The following is a 21,291-nucleotide window of genomic DNA, read 5'->3' on the forward strand; positions in this document are numbered from 1 at the left end:
AAACACTGCTCAAAATCTATGGCATTCATGCAGAGGAACAAGTACAACGTTCTGGAATGACCATCACAGTCCCCAGACCTGAATATTATTGAAAATCTGTAGTGTGATTTTAAGTGGACTGTCCATGCTCGGAAACCAACAAACCTGAGATGTTTTGTAAAGAAGAATGGTCCAAAATACCTTCAACCAGAATCCAGACTCATTGGAAGCTATAGGAAGCGTTTAGAGGCTGTTATTTCTGCAAAAGGAGGATCTACTAAATATTGATGTATTTTTCTGTCGGGGTGCCCAAATTTATGCACCTGCCTAATTTTGTTTAAAGAATTATTGCACACTTTCTGTAAATCCTATAAAATTCATTTCACTTCTCAAATATCACTGTTTGTCTGCTATATGACATATATAACTGAAATTGCTGATGCAAACAACCAATGATTTATAAAGAAAAACATGGAAATCATCAGGGGTGCCCAAACTTTTACATACAACTGTAATTAAGAGGGACTTAACCCATATCATGAACTCCTCACAGGGTCTAGATGGAGCTGCGGCGTTTGAGTCTCTTGTAGGTGTTGATGGTGTGTAGTCCAGTGGACATGGAGCTGATGCCCGAGTGGGGCTGCAGGCTGCACATGCAGCCGTTTGAATGAAGGGGGTTGGAAAACGCCTCCCCCTGCTCCATGTAGGTGTCCGACGTGGAGAGATCACGCGGGATGATCATAGGTATGGAGTACTGCAGCTTCTCTCTACTCTTGTACCAAAGGCAGGAGCACATGGACTGGAAGTGGAGAACCTCAGCGTAAACATTTCGTAGACCCCGACTCGCAGGTCCTCCCCCGCTCCCTCCAACCGCGCTCCCTCTACCACACCCCGATGGCGTGGACGGAACGGAGGTTGGGTCTACAGAGCAATTCTGGTGTCCACCCGCTTGCCCGTTATGTGCAAGGAGAGCGCGTTGCTCAGCGTCTCTCTTCTCATCCTCGGAGTTCATGGTCATGAAGCGCAACACGGCCAGATTGAGGAAGGCGCCAATGACGGCCAGGCCCGTCAGGATGTAGATGAAGCTGAAGGCCACGTAGCCGCGCTTGTTCTCCAGAGCGTGTTCGTTCTGCAGGGCCACATAGTCCCCGAAGCCAATGGTGGTGAGCGTGATGAAGCAGTAGTAGAAGGCTTGGAAGAAGCTCCAACCCTCAAAGTGGGAGAAAGCGAGCGCCCCCACGCAGAGCGTGCTCATACAGGATATGAAGCCAATGGTCACCATGTTCATCATGGAGACTTCAGTGCGCCTCATCCCAAGGCACTTTTTCAGGCGGTGGAGCAGGTACCTCACAAAGGTGTTGATCCGCTCGCCAACACTCTGGAACATGACCAAGGTGAGCGGGATCCCCAGGAGAGCATAGAGCATGCAGAACACCTTCCCTCCATCGGTGCTGGGAGCCGCATGGCCATATCCTAAGGGAAAGAGAAGAAGTTACTGGGGCAGAACTAATTAAACCCACAGTGCAGAAGGCTGGAGGCTGGTATGAGCCTCAAAACTGGACGAGACAGACAAACCCTATTTGTATTCTTCAAGCAGCAGTTCTGCACTCGGAGACGGTCCTCAATTCACGACAACAGAATGAAGCTGAAGATGAGAATGCAAAAGCAGTGCTATGGGAATTGCCAAGTACTGGTGTCGTGTATTTGTGGTGGTAGGGGGTTGGGGGGTAGATGACTCTAAATAATTCATTGCCCATTGGGCTCTGTGGACTGCTTTCAGCAAGTGGCACCAAATTAGTCTCCTACATGTTTATAGTTCCAACAAACATAAATTAGGTGTTGAATATTCCTCCTGTTTTGAACAACACGCCTGCATCTCCTGTTGGAAAATAAAAATCTGAAAAAACAAACCCATTGAAATCAAGCAGCTGCTTGCTACTTGTATAAATTTAGTTATTATACAATCTGAAGTTCACTGTATGTAAAACAGTGAAGTGGCTATATTTGAAATTATAGGTTGACAAAGATGAGAAACAATCACCAATATTTTACATGCAAATATTTCAACTTTTGGGTTTTGTATAACCAGTAAATCTCATCACAGCTACCTCAAGAGATGGGTGTCCTCATCAAGTCCCCCAGATCTGCATAATAATGAGTCCCAATCCCATACTTGGATTTTCCTAAATATAACACATGCACCCTCACACATGTAAAAGTCAATCCAGTGTGTATGCTTGACAGCTGAACAGCTCTGTAATGTTCCATCCAAGCTGCTCCCTAATGTTTGATTTAATTATTTTTAATTGATTTTTAAAAAATAAACAGTGATTTTTCTTTTTTTTAAATGTCATATAAATACTACTTAGTGCTGCATTGTAGTAGTAAAACTAGAATACTCATGAACTGGAGCCTGTGTTTTAGTTGTTAAAAATATATTCATCCTCAATAATAGTGTAGTAGTTGTAAAACTATTATAATAATACATTTTTTAAAACGTTAAATCATTTCATCCCCCAAGTTTGGTCTAAATCGGCTCAAAAGTCAAGTTATTTTCTTGACCCACGTGGGCGTAAAGGACCAAAAACAGTATTTCTTCATGTGTTACCACTACATATGCTGGGAAATAAGAAGGGTTTAGTGTGAGAAAGGTTCAGACAGTGAACGTATATAATGTTAGTTTATTAATTTCTTCAAATTTGCTGCTAGTGCAGCAGATAACTCAAACAATCATGCAAATGGTGATAAAAGCATCAAATTCGGCAGAAATACTCCTTTGACACTCCTCTTTTGAAAAAACCAATTGGCCACTTGACTTTTCAATCGGTGGTCAGGTAGGGGTCAATTGAAGAATTACACAGAGGTCAAAACTAAAAGATGCTCCAATCATATTGAAAAATATTCCACATTATTTGCCTGATCACAAAGATTCCAAAAGGGTATAGTTTGGACTATCTGTGGCTGAATTCTATGGAGTTACGGGATAAAAACAGCAAGAATGGTGACAAAGGTCAGTGTCAGTTTGTACAGGGGTCAAAAGTTTAAGTTACTCCAATTTTGGTAAAAAAGTGATGCAAATTATGGGTTGAGCTAATAGGATTTATAAATGGAATAGTTTTGACAGTGTTGAATGCTTGGTCTCCAAAGTAAAGGTCAAACAAGGTCTACCTCTATTGGATTCTATGACGTGACATATGTTACCCTGTAACGTGATAAGTAAGGATGACACATGGTCCAAACTATTCCTTTTTAAAACCGCGTTAACTCAACTAGCAATTTGCATTACTTTTTGCCAAAATTGGAGCAACTTTAACTTTTGACCCCTGTACAAACTGACACTGACCTTTGTCATCATTCTTGCTATTTTTATCCCGTAACTCCATAGAATTCAGTTACAGATAGTCCAAACTATACCTTTTTGGAATCTTTATGATCAGGCAAGTAATGTGGCATAGGTTTCAATATGATTGGAGCATCTTTTAATTTTGACTCCTGTGTAATTCTTCAATTGACCCCTACCTGAACACAAACTGAAAATTCAAGTGGCCAATCGTTTTTTTCACCATGTGCAGGATTTCGCTCTAAATATTCTTTAATCTGCTGCACTATGCACTTTAGATTGTAAATTAATCTGAAATGCAATTTAAAGTTGGCCACATTAACACATCAGTTTAAACGTGTTAATCTGTTTTCTCATTTTGAATTGTATTATTATACAATTTATATATTTATATTTATTTATATATTTTGTTTGTTTTGTGGTGTTTTTTAACAATGTGGCAAAAGATGAGCAACAATACAGCCCCAAAAATAAGATTACTGGCAAAGTGCTAATTTAATTAAAGGGTGAAACTGATGTTGGGATTAGAGTAAAGTGTGTCACAGATCAGAGGAGGAACTTTCCATTTATTTGCTTTCTATAAAAAGACAATGGATGACAAATCAGTAATAAACTGTCGGTGACGTGCACTGACCAAAACAGCCACTTAGAAAATACTGCACTCAACCATCTCCGATTTCAGATTTGACATGACTCACACAGTCTGTCACTGAGTGATTCAGTTTGCACTCTTATTGTTTTTGATAATACAGCGCATCAATTTCACAATGTTGACCGTCTCCCCTCCAACAGCACATTTCAGCTCAAGTGTCAGCCTGTGTCTCATAATGTCATATTTCCACCTGACATGAGGCACATTGCGTTACCTAATCAAATCAAATCAATTTTATTTATATAGCACCAAATCACAACAAACAGTTGCCCCAAGGTGCTTTATATTGTAAGGCAAGGCCATACAATAATCACGGAAAAACTCCAATGGTCAAAACGACCCCCTAGGAGCAAGCACTTGGCAACAGTGGGAAGGAAAAACTCCCTTTTAACAGGAAGAAACCTCCAGCAGAACCAGGCTCAGGGAGGGGCAGTCTTCTGCTGGGACTGGTTGGGGCTGAGGGAGAGAACCAGGAAAAGACATGCTGTGGAGGGGAGCAGGGATCGATCACTAATGATTAAATGCAGAGTGGTGCATACAGAGCAAAAAGAGAAAGAAACACTCAGTGCATCATGGGAACCCCCCAGCAGTCTAAGTCTATAGCAGCATAACTAAGGGATGGTTCAGGGTCACCTGATCCAGCCCTAACTATAAGCTTTAGCAAAAAGGAAAGTTTTAAGCCTAATCTTAAAAGTAGAGAGGGTGTCTGTCTCCCTGATCCGAATTGGGAGCTGGTTCCACAGGAGAGGAGCCTGAAAGCTGAAGGCTCTGCCTCCCATTATACTCTTACAAACCCTAGGAACTACAAGTAAGCCTGCAGTCTGAGAGCGAAGCACTCTATTGGGGTGATATGGTACTATGAGGTCCCTAAGATAAGATGGGACCTGATTATTCAAAACCTTATAAGTAAGAAGAAGAATTTTAAATTCTATTCTAGAATTAACAGGAAGCCAATGAAGAGAGGCCAATATGGGTGAGATATGCTCTCTCCTTCTAGTCCCTGTCAGTACTCTAGCTGCAGCATTTTGAATTAACTGAAGGCTTTTCAGGGAACTTTTAGGACAACCTGATAATAATGAATTACAATAGTCCAGCCTAGAGGAAATAAATGCATGAATTAGTTTTCAGCATCACTCTGAGACAAGACCTTTCTAATTTTAGAGATATTGCGCAAATGCAAAAAAAGCAGTCCTACATATTTGTTTAATATGCGCATTGAATGACATATCCTGATCAAAAATGACTCCAAGATTTCTCACAGTATTACTAGAGGTCAGGGTAATGCCATCCAGAGTAAGAATCTGGTTAGACACCATGTTTCTAAGATTTGTGGGGCCAAGTACAATAACTTCAGTTTTATCTGAGTTTAAAAGCAGGAAATTAGAGGTCATCCATGTCTTTATGTCTGTAAGACAATCCTGCAGTTTAGCTAATTGGTGTGTGTCCTCTGGCTTCATGGATACATAAACCTGGGTATCATCTGCGTAACAATGAAAATTTAAGCAATGCTTTCTAATAATACTGCCTAAGGGCAGCATGTATAAAGTGAATAAAATCAGTCCTAGCACAGAACCTTGTGGACCTCCATAATTAACCTTAGTTCGTGAAGAAGACTCCCCATTTACATGAACAAATTGTAATCTATTAGATAAATATGATTCAAACCACTGCAGCGCAGTGCCTTTAATACCTATGGTATGCTCTAATCTCTGTAATAAAATTTTATGGTCAACAGTATCAAAAGCAGCACTGAGGTCTAACAGAACAAGCACAGAGATGAGTCCACTGTCTGAGGCCATAAGAAGATCATTTGTAACCTTCACTAATGCTGTTTCTGTACTATGATGAATTCTAAAACCTGACTGAAACTCTTCAAATAGACCATTCCTCTGCAGATGATCAGTTAGCTGTTTTACAACTACCCTTTCAAGAATTTTTGAGAGAAAAGGAAGGTTGGAGATTGGCCTATAATTAGCTAAGATAGCTGGGTCAAGTGATGGCTTTTTAAGTAATGGTTTAATTACTGCCACCTTAAAAGCCGGTGGTATCATATTTAAGATCGAAGCATTAATTAATGGTAGGGCTTCCTTGAGCAGCCTGGTAGGAATGGGGTCTAATAGACATGTTGATGGTTTGGATGAAGTAACTAATGAAAATAACTCAGACAGAACAATCTGAGAGAAAGAGTCTAACCAAATACCGGCATCACTGAAAGCAGCCAAAGATAACGATATGTCTTTGGGATGGTTATGAGTAATTTTTTCTCTAATAGTTAAAATTTTATTAGCAAAGAAAGTCATGAAGTCATTACTAGTTAAAGTTAAAAGAATACTCGGCTCAATAGAGCTCTGACTCTTTGTCAGCCTGGCTACAGTGCTGAAAAGAAACCTGGGGTTGTTCTTATTTTCTTCAATTAGTGATGAGTAGTAAGATGTCCTAGCTTTACGGAGGGCTTTTTTATAGAGCAACAGACTCTTTTTCCAGGCTAAGTGAAGATCTTCTAAATTAGTGAGACGCCATTTCCTCTCCAACTTACGGGTTATCTGCTTTAAGCTGCGAGTTTGTGAGTTATACCACAGAGTCAGGCACTTCTGATTTAAAGCTCTCTTTTTCAGAGGAGCTACAGCATCCAAAGTTGTCTTCAATGAGGATGTAAAACTATTGACGAGATACTCTATCTCACTTACAGAGTTTAGGTAGCTACTCTGCACTGTGTTGGTATATGGCATTAGAGAACATAAAGAAGGAATCATATCCTTAAACCTAGTTACAGCGCTTTCTGAAAGACTTCTAGTGTAATGAAACTTATTCCCCACTGCTGGGTAGTCCATCAGAGTAAATGTAAATGTTATTAAGAAATGATCAGACAGAAGGGAGTTTTCAGGGAATACTGTTAAGTCTTCAATTTCCATACCATAAGTCAGAACAAGATCTAAGGTATGATTAAAGTGGTGGGTGGACTCATTTACATTTTGAGCAAAGCCAATTGAGTCTAATAATAGATTAAATGCAGTGTTGAGACTGTCATTCTCAGCATCTGTGTGGATGTTAAAAATCGCCCACTATAATTATCTTATCTGAGCTAAGCACTAAGTCACACAAAAGGTCCGAAAATTCACAGAGAAACTCACAGTAACGACCAGGTGGACGATAGATAACAACAAATAAAACTGTTTTTTGGGACTTCCAATTTGGATGGACAAGACTAAGAGTCAAGCTTTCAAATGAATTAAAGCTCTGTCTGGGTTTTTGATTAATTAATAAGCTGGAATGGAAGATTGCTGCTAATCCTCCGCCTCGGCCCGTGCTACGAGCGTTCTGGCAGTTAGTGTGACTCGGGGGTGTTGACTCATTTAAACTAACATATTCATCCTGCTGTAACCAGGTTTCTGTAAGGCAGAATAAATCAATATGTTGATCAATTATTATATCATTTACTAACAGGGACTTAGAAGAGAGAGACCTAATGTTTAATAGACCACATTTAACTGTTTTAGTCTGTGGTGCAGTTGAAGGTGCTATATTATTTTTTCTTTTGAATTTTTATGCTTAAATAGATTTTTGCTGGTTATTGGTGGTCTGGGAGCAGGCACCGTCTCTACGGGGATGGGGTAATGAGGGGATGGCAGGGGGAGAGAAGCTGCAGAGAGGTGTGTAAGACTACAACTCTGCTTCCTGGTCCCAACCCTGGATAGTCACGGTTTGGAGGATTTAAGAAAATTGGCCAGATTTCTAGAAATGAGAGCTGCTCCATCCAAAGTGGGATGGATGCCGTCTCTCCTAACAAGACCAGGTTTTCCCCAGAAGCTTTGCCAATTATCTATGAAGCCCACCTCATTTTTTGGACACCACTCAGACAGCCAACAATTCAGGGACAACATGCGGCTAAACATGTCACTCCCGGTCCAATTGGGGAGGGTCCCAGAGAAAACTACAGAGTCCGACATTGTTTTTGCAAAGTTACACACCGATTCAATGTTAATTTTAGTGACCTCCGATTGGCGTAACCGGGTGTCATTACTGCCGACGTGAATTACAATCTTACCAAATTTACGCTTAGCCTTAGCCAGCAGTTTCAAATTTCCTTCAATGTCGCCTGCTCTGGCCCCCGGAAGACAATTGACTATGGTTGCTGGTGTCGCTAACTTCACATTTCTCTAAACAGAGTCGCCAATAACCAGAGTTTGTTCCTCGGCGGGTGTGTCGCCGAGTGGGGAAAAATGGTTAGAGATGTGAACGGGTTGGCGGTGTACAGGGGGCTTCTGTTTAGAACTACGCTTCCTCCTCACAGTCACCTAGTCGGCCTGCTTTCCCCGCTGCTCGGGATCTGCCGGAGGGGAACTAATGGCGGCTAAGCTACCTTGGTCCGCACCGACTACAGGGTCCTGGCTAGCTGTAGAATTTTCCACGGTGTGGAGCCGAGTCTCCAATTCGCCCAGCCTGGCCTCCAAAGCTACGAATAAGCTACACTTATTACAAGTACCATTACTGCTAAAGGAGGCCGAGGAATAACTAAACATTTCACACCTAGAGCAGAAAAGTGCAGGAGAGACAGGAAAAGCCACCATGCTAAATCGGCTAAGAGCTAGTAGCTGCGCTAAGCTAGCGGATTCCTAAAAACACACAAAGTGAATCATGTGTAAATAATTTAGAGGTGATTCAGCAGAGGGAGTGCTTTAGTTAAGGCACGTGAAGATTACACTGGGAAACAAATCGTAATCTAGATAACTAGATCAATCTAACTGCGCAGATTAAACAGCTAACAGATACAGAAAATCACCGCTGTGCTCCGGAACAGGAAGTGATACAATACCGCAGTGAGAGCCAACCACCAGTAGAGGCAAGCAAGAGTCACCCGTATTTCACCTAATGAAATACGGTGGCCACATGTGGACTTGTTGCACACAGGAGCTGAGAGGCGGCGCTTTGATAACAGTCAGAATGGAAATTTAATTCTCTTCTGTCACCCCGACCTGCACAGTTGAGCCATCTGTCTGTCTGTTGCCAAATCTGTTTAAAGCTTTTCCACTTGTGCTGCCAAAAATGAGTCGTTACAACTGATGAATGTCCTTGTGGAAGGAGAAACCCTAATGCTGCTCCCCGTCTGGGAAGAGAGGAAGGAAGCAGCTGCATCAGATTATTTTTTTCTTCTGAGCACCGCCTATTTTTGTCGCATTCGCGCAAATTGGCCGGTTGGTATTTTAGTAATATCTTTAGAAAAAACAATCAAATTTGTGAATTTAGACCTTACTCGAACCCACTCGAGTGAACATTGTTTACCAACAATACAGAATTCTCTATGGTCACATGACCCCCCCCCCCCCCACACACACACACCAGTAAGGTCCACAAGTATTTGGACAGTAACCTATTGAGTAATTATAGACGTATTTGTACACAGTCCCTCAACTATCACAAAATAAATGTTTTTTATGTAAATCATCACTTTTACAGCCAGTTTTCTTCAGACAAGATGCATTTTAAATAATCAGAATGACTCCATTTTTTAATCCTATTAGTGCACCTTTAATTTTTGAGCCATGTGCAAAATTAAATGGGCCTTTCTCAGAATTTTAAGTGTTTTATCCCAAAATTCCATAACCTTTAGGGATCATGCACACTATAATGTTTGTAAATATGAAGATCACACAAGTGATAGGTATCTGTTGACAACTTCAGCGTTCTAATCACACAAATCATGTTATATTTTTCAATACGACTGGAGCGTTTTCATTTTTGACCCCTGTCCAAAATGAAATAGGCCTCTGTTAGCTTTCTTCTCATTTTTAACCTTATAAGTTGAGTCTCGGGACCCCCCCCCCCCCCCCCCCCCCCCCCCCCCCCGGAGCTAGCGGCTGTGCGGGATACTGCTGCGGCCACTCCAAACTCACATTGCCTCAATTCTGAGGTGATTGGTTGTGAAGATAATTCCGTTGCACTTGTTGTAATGACAATAAAATCTATCTCTCTAGCTAGGTAGCTAGCTAGGTATAACTCCGTAAAGGCCCCTTCACACATAACACGGAGTTGGGCAAACCAGGAGGAATCAGCCAAACCTGATAAATTTGAGCTGCTGTCAGGAGGGATAGACAATCGAGCAGGCGTGAATGAATGGCGTTCACCTGCCTCCTGAAAACCCAGAATGTGGCACGAAGCCGGTTCGAATGGATCGGGCAAAGTTGGACGCCATTTGTGTGGCATTCCGTCAATTCGGACGCCATTTGTGTGGCATTTGCTGGCATTCAGGCAGTTTGGATGTGATTTGTGTGGCATTCGATGGCATTCAGGCAGTTTGGATGCCATTTGTGTGGCATTTGGTCAGTTTGGACATGACATTTGTGTGGTATTCAATAGCATTTGGTCAAATCGGTCACTAGTCGTACAACACACCCAATGGCTGTTTGTGTTGCTGGGGGAGGGGGGCCACACAACACACCCGATGGCTGTTTGTGTTGCTTGGGGGGGCACACGACACATCCGATGACCATTTGTGTTGCTTGGGGGGGGGGCACGACACACCCGATGGCCGTTAATGTTGTTTTGGGGGGGGTACGATACGCCTGATGGTTGTTTGTGTTGCTGGGGGGGGACACACGACAATGCAATGTTGCAGTTTTCATCATGAATGCATTTTTAAAATTTGATCCTGTATAGTTTTTGACTGACCCCTATCTGGCTTAAGCCACTCTGGGATGTTCATCACACATTTTTGTGCCGACTGTGTGGCGTTCTCAGTCTGGATTGTGTTTCGTCACCTTCGGTGGAAGCAATTAACTTCAAATTGGCTGCAGACTCGCGGATCATTTGAAATCCAAAGATCACTTTCACCTTCCTCTTTGTGTAAAATTTCAATTCAAAATCTCTCACTGGTGGCAGTAAATAAACACAGTGGGATTCATTAGAGGAGAATCAGAACAGATTTCTCAGGTGAAACCAGAGGATGAGCTGCAGGGCTGTTGGAGAGCTCTCTGCTGTGGAGACTTGGGGACGACTGGAGTGACGACGGCACTCATCACAAGTGCACACAGAAGCCGGAGGCGACACTGACTGCGGCACTGCGGTGTGAGAGAGTGAAAGCATCCACATGACTGGCTGATCCTCTCCTTCAAGAGCATGTCTTGATGAGGCAGGACATCTCATGACTTACGCTGTGCGCACGGTGCAGCCACCAGGGCCAACCGTGTCTGTTTGCATCAGTTTCAGTGACGGCCAAGGCAAGCTAAATGCGCAATTTCAGCCCTTTAAAAAGTGATAAGAGAACAGACCAAAGATGTGGAAAACGGATTTGCTGGTTGCAGTCCATAATACAAGGCATCCGAAGGGCGACGTATACCCTGTGCATGCATGTAATACTTTATAATATTTGCAGCATTATCATAATGTCAGTCAAACCATTTGATCATCTGGAGATACTCGCCAAAGGAACATTCCTAAGAGGCTCGTTCATCTAACAAAAGGCTTGGAAGAAACACCAAATGTTGACATTATGTGTCTGCTCGGCCTCCAGTTCTGGCAGTCACTTTATTATTTTATTTTTTATTGATTTCTGGGGACAATTTGCTCTTGCCAACAAGATGAAGAGCCCAAGAAAACTGCCTCGCTGATAGAGCAGAGTCTGTAAGTAATATATGATTACTTTGAACAAATGGGCAAACCATTTTATCTGGAGTCTCCTTGCAAGGTCACCTGCCTACTCCAGACAGATTACAGTACCATACTGTTTGTATTTCTTAATGACAGACACCCTGTGCATTACTGTGCACGCTACACACCACAATATAAATGTACAAGTAAATATAGATGTTATATATCTGCTATGACATCATCATCAAAGTCATTCATATCAATCAATCACAAATATTTTGCTGATCAATATATACTGCAGATCACCCATCTAGACTTCTTGGTTGTTGAGATATACAAAAAAGGTATTTTTTTTTTGTGGGGGAGTGAGGGGGGAAGAATAAGACCATGTTTCTTTGACCTTTGACAAAACTACTCCAAAATCTAATCACCTCTATATATCTGTCTATGTAATGTCCCCATCAAGTTTGAAGACCATCAAACCAGTTATCTTTTCCATAGACCAGACCTGGGCAAACTGCAGCCCTTTGCATGTCTCTGTCCGGCCCTCATGAGGTCTGTGATTATTATTACATATATTAAAAATGTCAAGTCTGTGTGTTGCAAATCATTAGAAAGGTTTATTTAGGTATATTTAAATATTTACATATTATTACAATAATAAAAATTACCTATAAAAGCTATTAAATAGGTAATTTTTTGTAAAATTTGTAATGGGAGACAGGGAGATTTCGATGGTGTGGCCCTCGGACATAATTCAGGTTCCCTATGTGGCCCCTTGTAAAAATTAACTGCCATAGACACGCGCACACACATGCCAACAAAATCAATACCCTGCTGTCTCTCCTTCCATAATGTGTGGGGGTAATGATTGGTGTAAATTTAGCCCAAAATATATTCAGTGACTTGGGAATGTTTATGTATCCATCCCCTGTCTTGACTAAGTAAAGCTGGCTGTAAAAGTGATAATATGTATTAACAATCCTTTCATTTAGACCTCTGAAAATGAAGTCACTATATATACAAAACATAGCCGTATTGCTTAAATGGTTAATGCTATGTTTTTGTTAAACCTCTTGAAATAAGTGTTGACACAAATACGATGTGCAAATTTAAGAAAAAAAAAGTCACTGTCCAATTACTTATGGACCTCACTGTACAGTATAAATGACCATAAAGATGTCATGGTACCAAACTGAGTGCAGTTTTTATGAACAAGAAGACACGTTGCACACATTATGTACTAAGTATTGCTGACTTACGGAGTCTTTGAAGAAGTGACCTCGGGATGCAGCGTCACTAGTAGAAATGCTAGTAGCGGTTTCAGTCTTACTGATAATGTTTTCAGACATCTTTACACCCTGCAGAACCGACAGTGTCAGTGTGTGAACTCGGCACTGCAGAGGTCAGTAAGAAAACTCTTAATGTTGTTGTTTTCCCGTTATAGTACATGGCGGTATTAGATTAAGTACTGATCACATTACGTTTCTGTTCAGTATTGATTTTACAGTTCCTGGTGCATTTTAAAAACAGATGTTCCTAGGCTATGGAAAGGCCAAGACATGTACCCTGTAAAATGCACTAAATTAATCTATACCATAAAACACCTAGGGTGCATGTGTGTGTCTGTTCGTGAACTTCCCACTAGTCGTACGGTCCACTAGTCCTACGGTCCACTAGTCCTAGTATTAAGGAGCGCATGTTGAAATTGTTTTTACATTTATGGTAGGCTATATGTTGCACGAAAGTAGGTTAAGTAATTTTATAAAAGTGTGACAATTAAAAAATACCCATTTAATTATGGTGAATTACCATTATTTGTTGATTTTCAATTCAACAATTTATAGACAACAGTGCAATTAAAGGGAATTAATGGTGCATATCATCAGATTCATATGTTTTATAAATGAAATAATGCAGGATCTGATTTGTTAGCTATTACATTTATTTCTAAACTTTAAAATCAATTTGAGGTTGTAATATACACCATCAAATAATATAAAGGGGTTCAGACTCGTGGACCCTCCACTATGTGTCTATCACTCCTTCAATGATCGTTATCCCAATTAACCAGTACTATATGTCAAACTATTACAAATATTTTACAATAATGTTAACCATAAGCATTGACCTGTGTGACTTCTAAATTCGGACATTGTTTTCAAGATATGGGAACGATTACATTATGGCGCTCACCTTGGTCATGCAGTCAGCCATAGTCTGAAAATAAACTCGAAAAAAAAAAATTCTTCTTCTTCTTCGTGTCCACTAATAATAGTGGATTTAGAAGTGCTTACAGCCACTGCAATTCTTGAGTGCTGCAATCAGGATATCATTGATTCCATAAAGATCACAGCATCATCTGCAAACTCTCTCAGTAAACCTCTCCTTATAGCAACCAAGGCACCTAAGCCGCTCATTTCCACAACCCAACCAAAAACCCAGTCTGCGCAAGCATTGATAGGTGTAAGACCCAGAACACATCCCTGAGGAATGCCAGTTTTAAGTTTCTGCTCCGTTCTGTAAAGCTCTCACGGTACTTGTGTATAAGCTGGCTGTGATGTTCAGCAACTTCTTGGAGACCTGAAAATTCTCAGGATGTCCCACAGAGCAGTCTGGTCCACGGAATCAAACACTTTTACTCAGCAGAGTCATGAAAATGTATATGGCTTATCCTGTTCAGAGTGCAAGTACACTTGTTTAGGTCTGGGGGAGGCAAATTAACAACTCAGACATGGTGAGTGCAACCAAAGTATTCCAATAATTTACAACTCTGCTAAGAGGACAAGACACAATGTAACAAATTCCATCCGCAATGTGGGAAGTTGCTCAGAGGTGTTCCAAAAACCAAAATACTCAGCCATATATGGTTGGCCTCGTTCTTCCAAATTCAGGTTGTATCTACAGTCGCCTCTTTGTGATGTCGCTCTTATCTGCATTTACACCATTACCAAAATGCCACACAGAATGTTCAGTACAAATGTGAACATAAACACAGACGTCTCGCACGCTTTGTGCAGGCTGTCTGTGAGCAGCGGCCCGCGATCCCTCCAGTCACCGCGGTCACCTCAAGTTCTTTTCTGACTCCAGCTGTACTGAGCCAAAGACACCAGTACACGACCTGACAACCTCGACAGCAAGCGTCAAACACGATAACACCCAAAGATGTTCAAGAAAAAGCTGAAGGTGACATTTCCCGTGCGTAGTGTCCCGTCTCTGTCTGAGGGGAGGGCCCACTGCACCCAGACGCATCAAACTCTAGACAACCCCGCAAATGTTTATCCAGGGGTTCAAACACAGCTCTGCCCCTCCCATGTTCCTCCGTTAGTCTGTTCAGTTTTTGCTCCATGAGGTCTTGCTGACAGCTGCAGTATCCAAGTTTGTGAAAACCCCATTTTTCAAATTACAATAAAATATCAGTATTTAAAGCTACAGTATGTAGGATTTGGGGGTGTTTGTTATTAGCATCTGATCGCAAATGGACCTTTACAGATATTTGCGACCATATAACAGCATGAACGTCCGCAAATCATCAGACACAAGGGGGTTATTCCCATTATTAATGTTAGCATTATCCCATATTTAGTGCTAACAGCTAGCAGCGTGCACGACCAGTGTTCTGTCAAATTGTGCGTCTCATTGCATAAATCGACAGTTCCGTATTGTGACAATATTGCACATGTGCAGTTGCGCGGAGGGCTGGCCTGTCGACAGGAATGATATGTCGTCAGAACACCGGTCAGGCCGCAGAATAATACATCCAAATGTGAAACAGTTGAATATTTTGCCACCGTTACCCCAATATTATACGGTCTGAAATCTCACATGCTTAACCAATCAGATTTGCAGAAAAATGTATTTGGATTAGAAATGTGTATAATTACTTGCAACAAATAATTGACGTGTTTTCATAATCTTAAAATGAGCTTAAATATCTATATGGGAGTGGATCCCCTCATGGAGGCTGCCATGTTGATACAATAGCCCAAAAGGGACACACTTAGTCCAGCTTGCCCATTTTGCAGTGGAAGACTAAAGAAAAAGAGGAACTAGTCGCTAGCTGTCAGTGCCAGCTAAAAAGTTTTAGAAACCTAATTTTTGGTGATTTATGAATGTAATTTATGAATTTTTGGGATGCTACATATTCGGGACATATTCAGGAGTTCAAGCAGCGACGGTCTCAATGGGTTGCTATGGTAATCCGATCGACATTGCTGCTGTAGCGGTAGCACTAAGGAATTTAAGCAGACAGGGATTAACAGAGATGATTGGGTTAAAATTATTAATCTTATATTCGATAACGGCAATTCCAAACTGGCTTATTGCTAAAGAAACAACTTTTACCCAGATTAACATTAGCTAATATGGCTGATTTATCAGCTGATTCAGCAATTAAAAATGAATTACAAATCATAAAATTCACAAAATAAGTCTGTCAAGTGTAAAACTGTATGCATTTCACAAAAAAGTTTAAATTATAAAAATTGCTCTTACATTTGTCTCATGAACAGTGCATCTGGAAAGTATTCACAGCACTTCACTTTTCCCATATTTTGTAATGTTACAGCCTTTTCCCAAAATGCCGTAATTTCATTTGTCCCCACAAAATTCTACTCACAACACCCCATAATGACAACATGAAAAAGGTTTTTTATTTTTATTTTTGCAAATATATTAAAAATAAAAACTAAGAAATCACGTGTATGTAAGTATTCACACCCTTTGCTCAACACTTTGTTGATGCACCTTTGGCAGCAATTTCAGCCTCAAGTCTTCTTGAATATGGTGCCACAAGCGTAGCACACCTATCTTTGTGCAGTTTTGTCCATTCCTCTTTGTAGCACCTCTCAAGCTGTTGTGTGGGCTGCCAGAAGAGGAGGTACTGCTGGCCCACCACCAGAGGGCGCCCTGCCTGAAGTGCGGGCTTCAGGCACGAGAGGGCGCTGCCGCCACGGACACAGCCGGGGGTGACAGCTGTCACTCATTATCTCATGACAGCTGTCACCCATCTACGCTTCATCATACTACTCCATAAAACTCGAACGTCATCTCCACCTCATTGCCGAGATATCATCTACCTGTGAAGGTAATTTCTCTGCTGACTTAAAACTAAATAATAGTCTGAACTGTTTTGCAGCCGTTTTCCTGTGGTGTGCCTTATCTGCTGGATTGGCGTTTGGTGTGAACAGCGACGGCTTCGCTTCACACCCAAACCAGATAAGTGGTTTAACAGGAGCTGCACGAGTGTGTGATTAGAGGTGGAGGTGACTTTCCACCTTCTGACTGTTTTTGTTACTGGGTGTGCACACACCCACATCTCACTGTTTGTGCTCCTCGCCAGCAGTACCAGATCCGACAGTCGGGGACGGTGATCACCTGGGAATTCGGGACTTGGCGGCTCCAGTATTCACCAGGTTCGGTGGCGGCGGAAATCGTGTGGTTCTGGCTCTTCTCAGGACAGACGTCTTCTATCCTCGAGCCTGCCCACACGTCACCTTGGTGTATTGACTGCTATCATATTCTGAGATTGTCTGTATAATCGTTGTGCACATTCACAACATTAAATTGTTACCTTTTGGCTCATCTATTGACCGTTCATTTGCGCCCCCTGTTGTGGGTCCGTGTCACTACACTTTCCCCAACACAAGCTGCATCATGTTGGATGGGGAGCGTCGGTGCACAGACATTTTCAGATCTCTCCAGAGATGTTCAATCAGATTCAGGTCTGGACTCTGGCTGGGCCACTCAAGGACATTCACAGAATTGTCCTGAAGCCACTCCTTTGATATCTTGGCTGTGTGCTGTGGTCATTGTCCTGCTGAAAGATGAACCGTCGCCCCAGTCTGAGGTCAAGAGCGCTCTGGAGCAGGTTTTCATCCAGGATGTCTCTGTACATTGCTGCATTCATCTTTCCCTCAATCCTGACTAGTCTCCCAGTTCCTGCTGCTGAAAAACATCCCCACAGCATGATGCTGTCCTGTCACCACCATGTTTCACTGTAGGGATGGTGCCCGGTTTCTTCCAAACATGACGTCTGGCATTCATGCCAAAGAGCTCAATCTCTATCTCATTAAACCAGAGAATTTTGTTTCTCATGGTCTGATAGTCCTTCAGGTGCCTTTTGGCAAACTCCAGGTGGGCTGCAATGTGCCTTTTACTAAGGAGTGGCTTCCATCTGGCCATTCTACTGTTCAAGCCTGATTGGTGGATTGCTGTAGAGATGGTTGTCCTTCTGGAAGGTTCTCCTCTCTCCACAGACGAATGCTGGAGCTCTGACAGAGTGACCATCAGGTTCTTGGTCACCTCCCTGACAAAGGCCCTTCTCCCCGATGGGCAGCCATCTCTATGAAGGGTCCTGGTGGATTTGAACTTCTGCCATTTATGGATAGAAGTGGATAAAATCCATTTTTTTTTCCCTCAAAATTCTACACACAAGACCCCATAAATGACAATGTCAAAAAAAAGTTTTTTTGAGATTGTTGCAAATTTATTAAAAGTAAAAATAAAATTTAAGAAATCACATGTACATAAGCATTTACAGCCTGTTTCCACTGATCATCCTTGGGATGTTTCTATATCTTAATTTGAGTCCACCTGGGGTAAATTAATTTGAATGGACATGATTTAGAAAGACACACACACACACACCTGTCTACATGTAAGGTCCCACAGTTGACAGTGCATGTCAGCGCACAAACCAAGCATGAAGCCACTGTGCTCACTGGGACCTTCAAAGCAGCAGAAATGTTTCTGTACCCTTCTCCAGATTTGTGCCTCGAGACGTCTTGGAGGTCTACAGACAATTCCTTTGACTTCATGATGGTCAGTGATTCCAGCAAAGGCTGTGAATACTTATGTATATGCGATTTATTATTTGTTGTTTTTTTCTCACTACCAACAAAACCTTTTTCACATTGTCATTATGGGGTATTGTTTGTAGAATTTTGAGGAAAAAATATGAATTTACTCTATTTTGGAATAAGGCTTGAACATAAAAATGTGGAAAAAGTGAGGCGATGTGAATACTTTCCGAATGCACTATAAACGAGACCCCAGATGTGTACAAAGCTGACTCTCTTACACAACAGGGAGAGGAAACATGTGCATGGGTTGCATGTGTGTAGTGTCCAAATAACAATTTTCTTATGTTTTTCATTGAGAAATATCATCATGTGCAATCGATCTATATATTTAAATCATGTAACTTCAACAGACTTTTATTTTTGTGCATACGAATCACATAGTAACATAGTGAACATACAAAAGTACTCACAACTAATGACTGGGAACACAAAACTCTCCTATTGCATAGGAAATGATAGGAAATGATGCACACCAGGACATTAAAATAAATTTGTGTTTATCAAAGTAAAAATAATAATAATAAAAAAAAATCAATGTTTAAGGGTTATGGAACAAGAGCTTATCTAAAATTAATCATTTCAAATATTTCTTTTTTCAAGCACAAGTGCTGTTAGCAGGATTTTAAGTTATTTGTCTCCACTGTGGTTGGTTAGAATTGGATTTTAAGGATCCATGTAGCACAGGGGCCTGTGGCCCACGTTCATCCACCCGTCTGCATTATCCCTGTCTAAACACCAGAAACACATTTGTGATGGCGACTGAAGACTACACGCTTCTTGGTGTTTATGTTACAGCCGTGGCTTCATACATCCTAAGTGTCAGTAAAAGGAAATAGGTGAAGCAGTTGTCCTTTTTCTTTTTCTTTGACAATACAAATATTATGGCACATTTAGTCTGTTACAAACCAGAGAACTTGTTTATTTTTGCACTCTGTCTTTTCGTTTATTGCAGATGATGGAAGAACTGAGCCATATCACGAGGATCTCTCAGAGGACCATAGTGGCGATTTCGAGGGGGTGCTGAGAGGGTTGTAGACACCCCCCCCCAGCCACTGAAAAAAAGGTGTGATTAAAACATGGGTCTTTAGATTAGAAATTAGATTAGATTTTAGATTAGAATTTCCCTTGGGAAGACTCCCCCAGGGAAATTGATGTTCCAGCAGCATTGTATAGCAGCACACAGGGTAAGAAGCACACAAAGTATCAAAAGTGAAAGTAAAAACAACAACAAAAAAACCCAGTTTGTAAATATAAATACACAAATATAAATTCCAGACATACTGATTGCTACTAGTTTGCTGGCTACTACTGTTCCTCTCATTTTCATCCCGTCTTCCTGTTACTCCTCCTCCCACCGAGTGAGGAGCTGTACATTATGATGGCCTGAGGGACAAATGAGTTTTTCAGCCTGTTGGTCCTGCACTTGGGAAGTCTTGAGTGCATGATTGATGGATGCTGGTGCTTGCAGAATTAGAATAACTACAGTAAAAAAAAAGTGCATTTATATTGATGACTAGAGTTTGTATTTAGGATAATTCTATAGTAGCGGAATTACAATCACAGCAAATTTTAATAGTCAGATAAAACATGGCTCGATATTGCTGTTATTACTGTAGAATTGCCCTTTAGCTTCCCAGATTGCCTTAAGATGCAGGAAAAGGTGACAGATTTTTTTTGTTTGTTTTTTATTTTTACTGGAGGTACACCCCCAGACCCCCTTAGTGTAGGGGGTGTGTCTTCAGCTTGAGTGACAGGAAAAACATATATATATATAATATATTTAATTTTACAATTTGAAATTATAAATAATTTGATTTAATAAGATATTTGCAAAAATAGCCTTTGTCCTGTAGTTGTAGTTTTTAACACTTTACACAGTGTATTAAAAATACAGAATGAACAGTTTCTCAGTTTAACATGTAATCTGTCACATACAGTCATTATGTTGAATTACAGTGTGGTTTATTGTAATATTCACTGGTAAACACTTTGCCATTAGTCAATCAGGAAACCAGCTTGATTCCGATTGGAAGATGGTCATCCTTGAGCTACATTAGGTTTTTCATGAAATCCATTTCTTCAGGCACTCGTGGAGCCGGTCAGTGATTCCATCAAGCATTATTTCACTAAGTGAAAGTAATTTATGGGGTTCTGGTAGGAACTCCAGATCTGGAAGAAAACACCATTTAATCCATGTTTAATTTATTAACTCGGTGTGTCAGAGTGTGAAATGCTGTGAAGACTGTTTCAGCAAATTTTATTTATTTATTTTTTGTGGGGGGGTGGGGGGGGGGTGGTGGTGGAAAAGATTTGATTTTAAGGCACAGGTTTGAATTTTAAAATCTATTTTAAATAATTGCTCAAATGATTTAATGCATTTCTTCTCCCATAGTATGATTATTTTCAAACACTATGTAGTTTTATAGTTAATATATATATATATATATATATATATATATATATATATATATATATATATATATATATATATATATATATATATATATATATATATATATATATATATATATATTAGTTAAAATGTACAAAACAGCACTAGAAAATTCTGGGACATTTTTGTTTTGTCTTTTAATTGCTCATTTGGTTGGGTCCTGTCTTTCCATTAATAGCATTTTTTTTTTTTTTAATCCAAACAAAATTCCATCATTTCCACCTTGAGGTCTCCTTTCATGACACAGTCATAAAAGGAGACTTGGACCTCTAAGACATTTGAGCTGCTGTATTTCTGCACACTTAAAATTTGCAACAATTTAAGTAAATTTGAAATTTGGTGAAACAAACCAAAAAAGGATTTTTAAGTAGTGGTTTATTCCACTTAACCATCAATATGAAAGCAGGATAACATCAAAACT

At 40.7% G+C, this 21,291-nt stretch overlaps 1 protein-coding gene across 1 annotated transcript in view; it reads right to left on the bottom strand.

Annotated features, from left to right (window-relative positions):
* Positions 1-500: 500 nt before the first annotated feature.
* The window catches only part of kcnk3a (potassium channel, subfamily K, member 3a), an 86,944-nt gene continuing 66,153 nt past the window's right edge, over positions 501-21,291 (bottom strand). The window contains exon 2 of the mRNA XM_034162468.1: positions 501-1,452. Within this exon, the coding sequence (XP_034018359.1) occupies positions 536-1,452 (917 nt within the window). The 3' untranslated portion in view covers positions 501-535. The remainder of the gene's footprint in view (positions 1,453-21,291) is intronic.

The sequence above is a fragment of the Thalassophryne amazonica genome, chromosome 21 (genome assembly GCF_902500255.1).
Source record: "Thalassophryne amazonica chromosome 21, fThaAma1.1, whole genome shotgun sequence".
NCBI lineage: Eukaryota > Metazoa > Chordata > Actinopteri > Batrachoidiformes > Batrachoididae > Thalassophryne > Thalassophryne amazonica.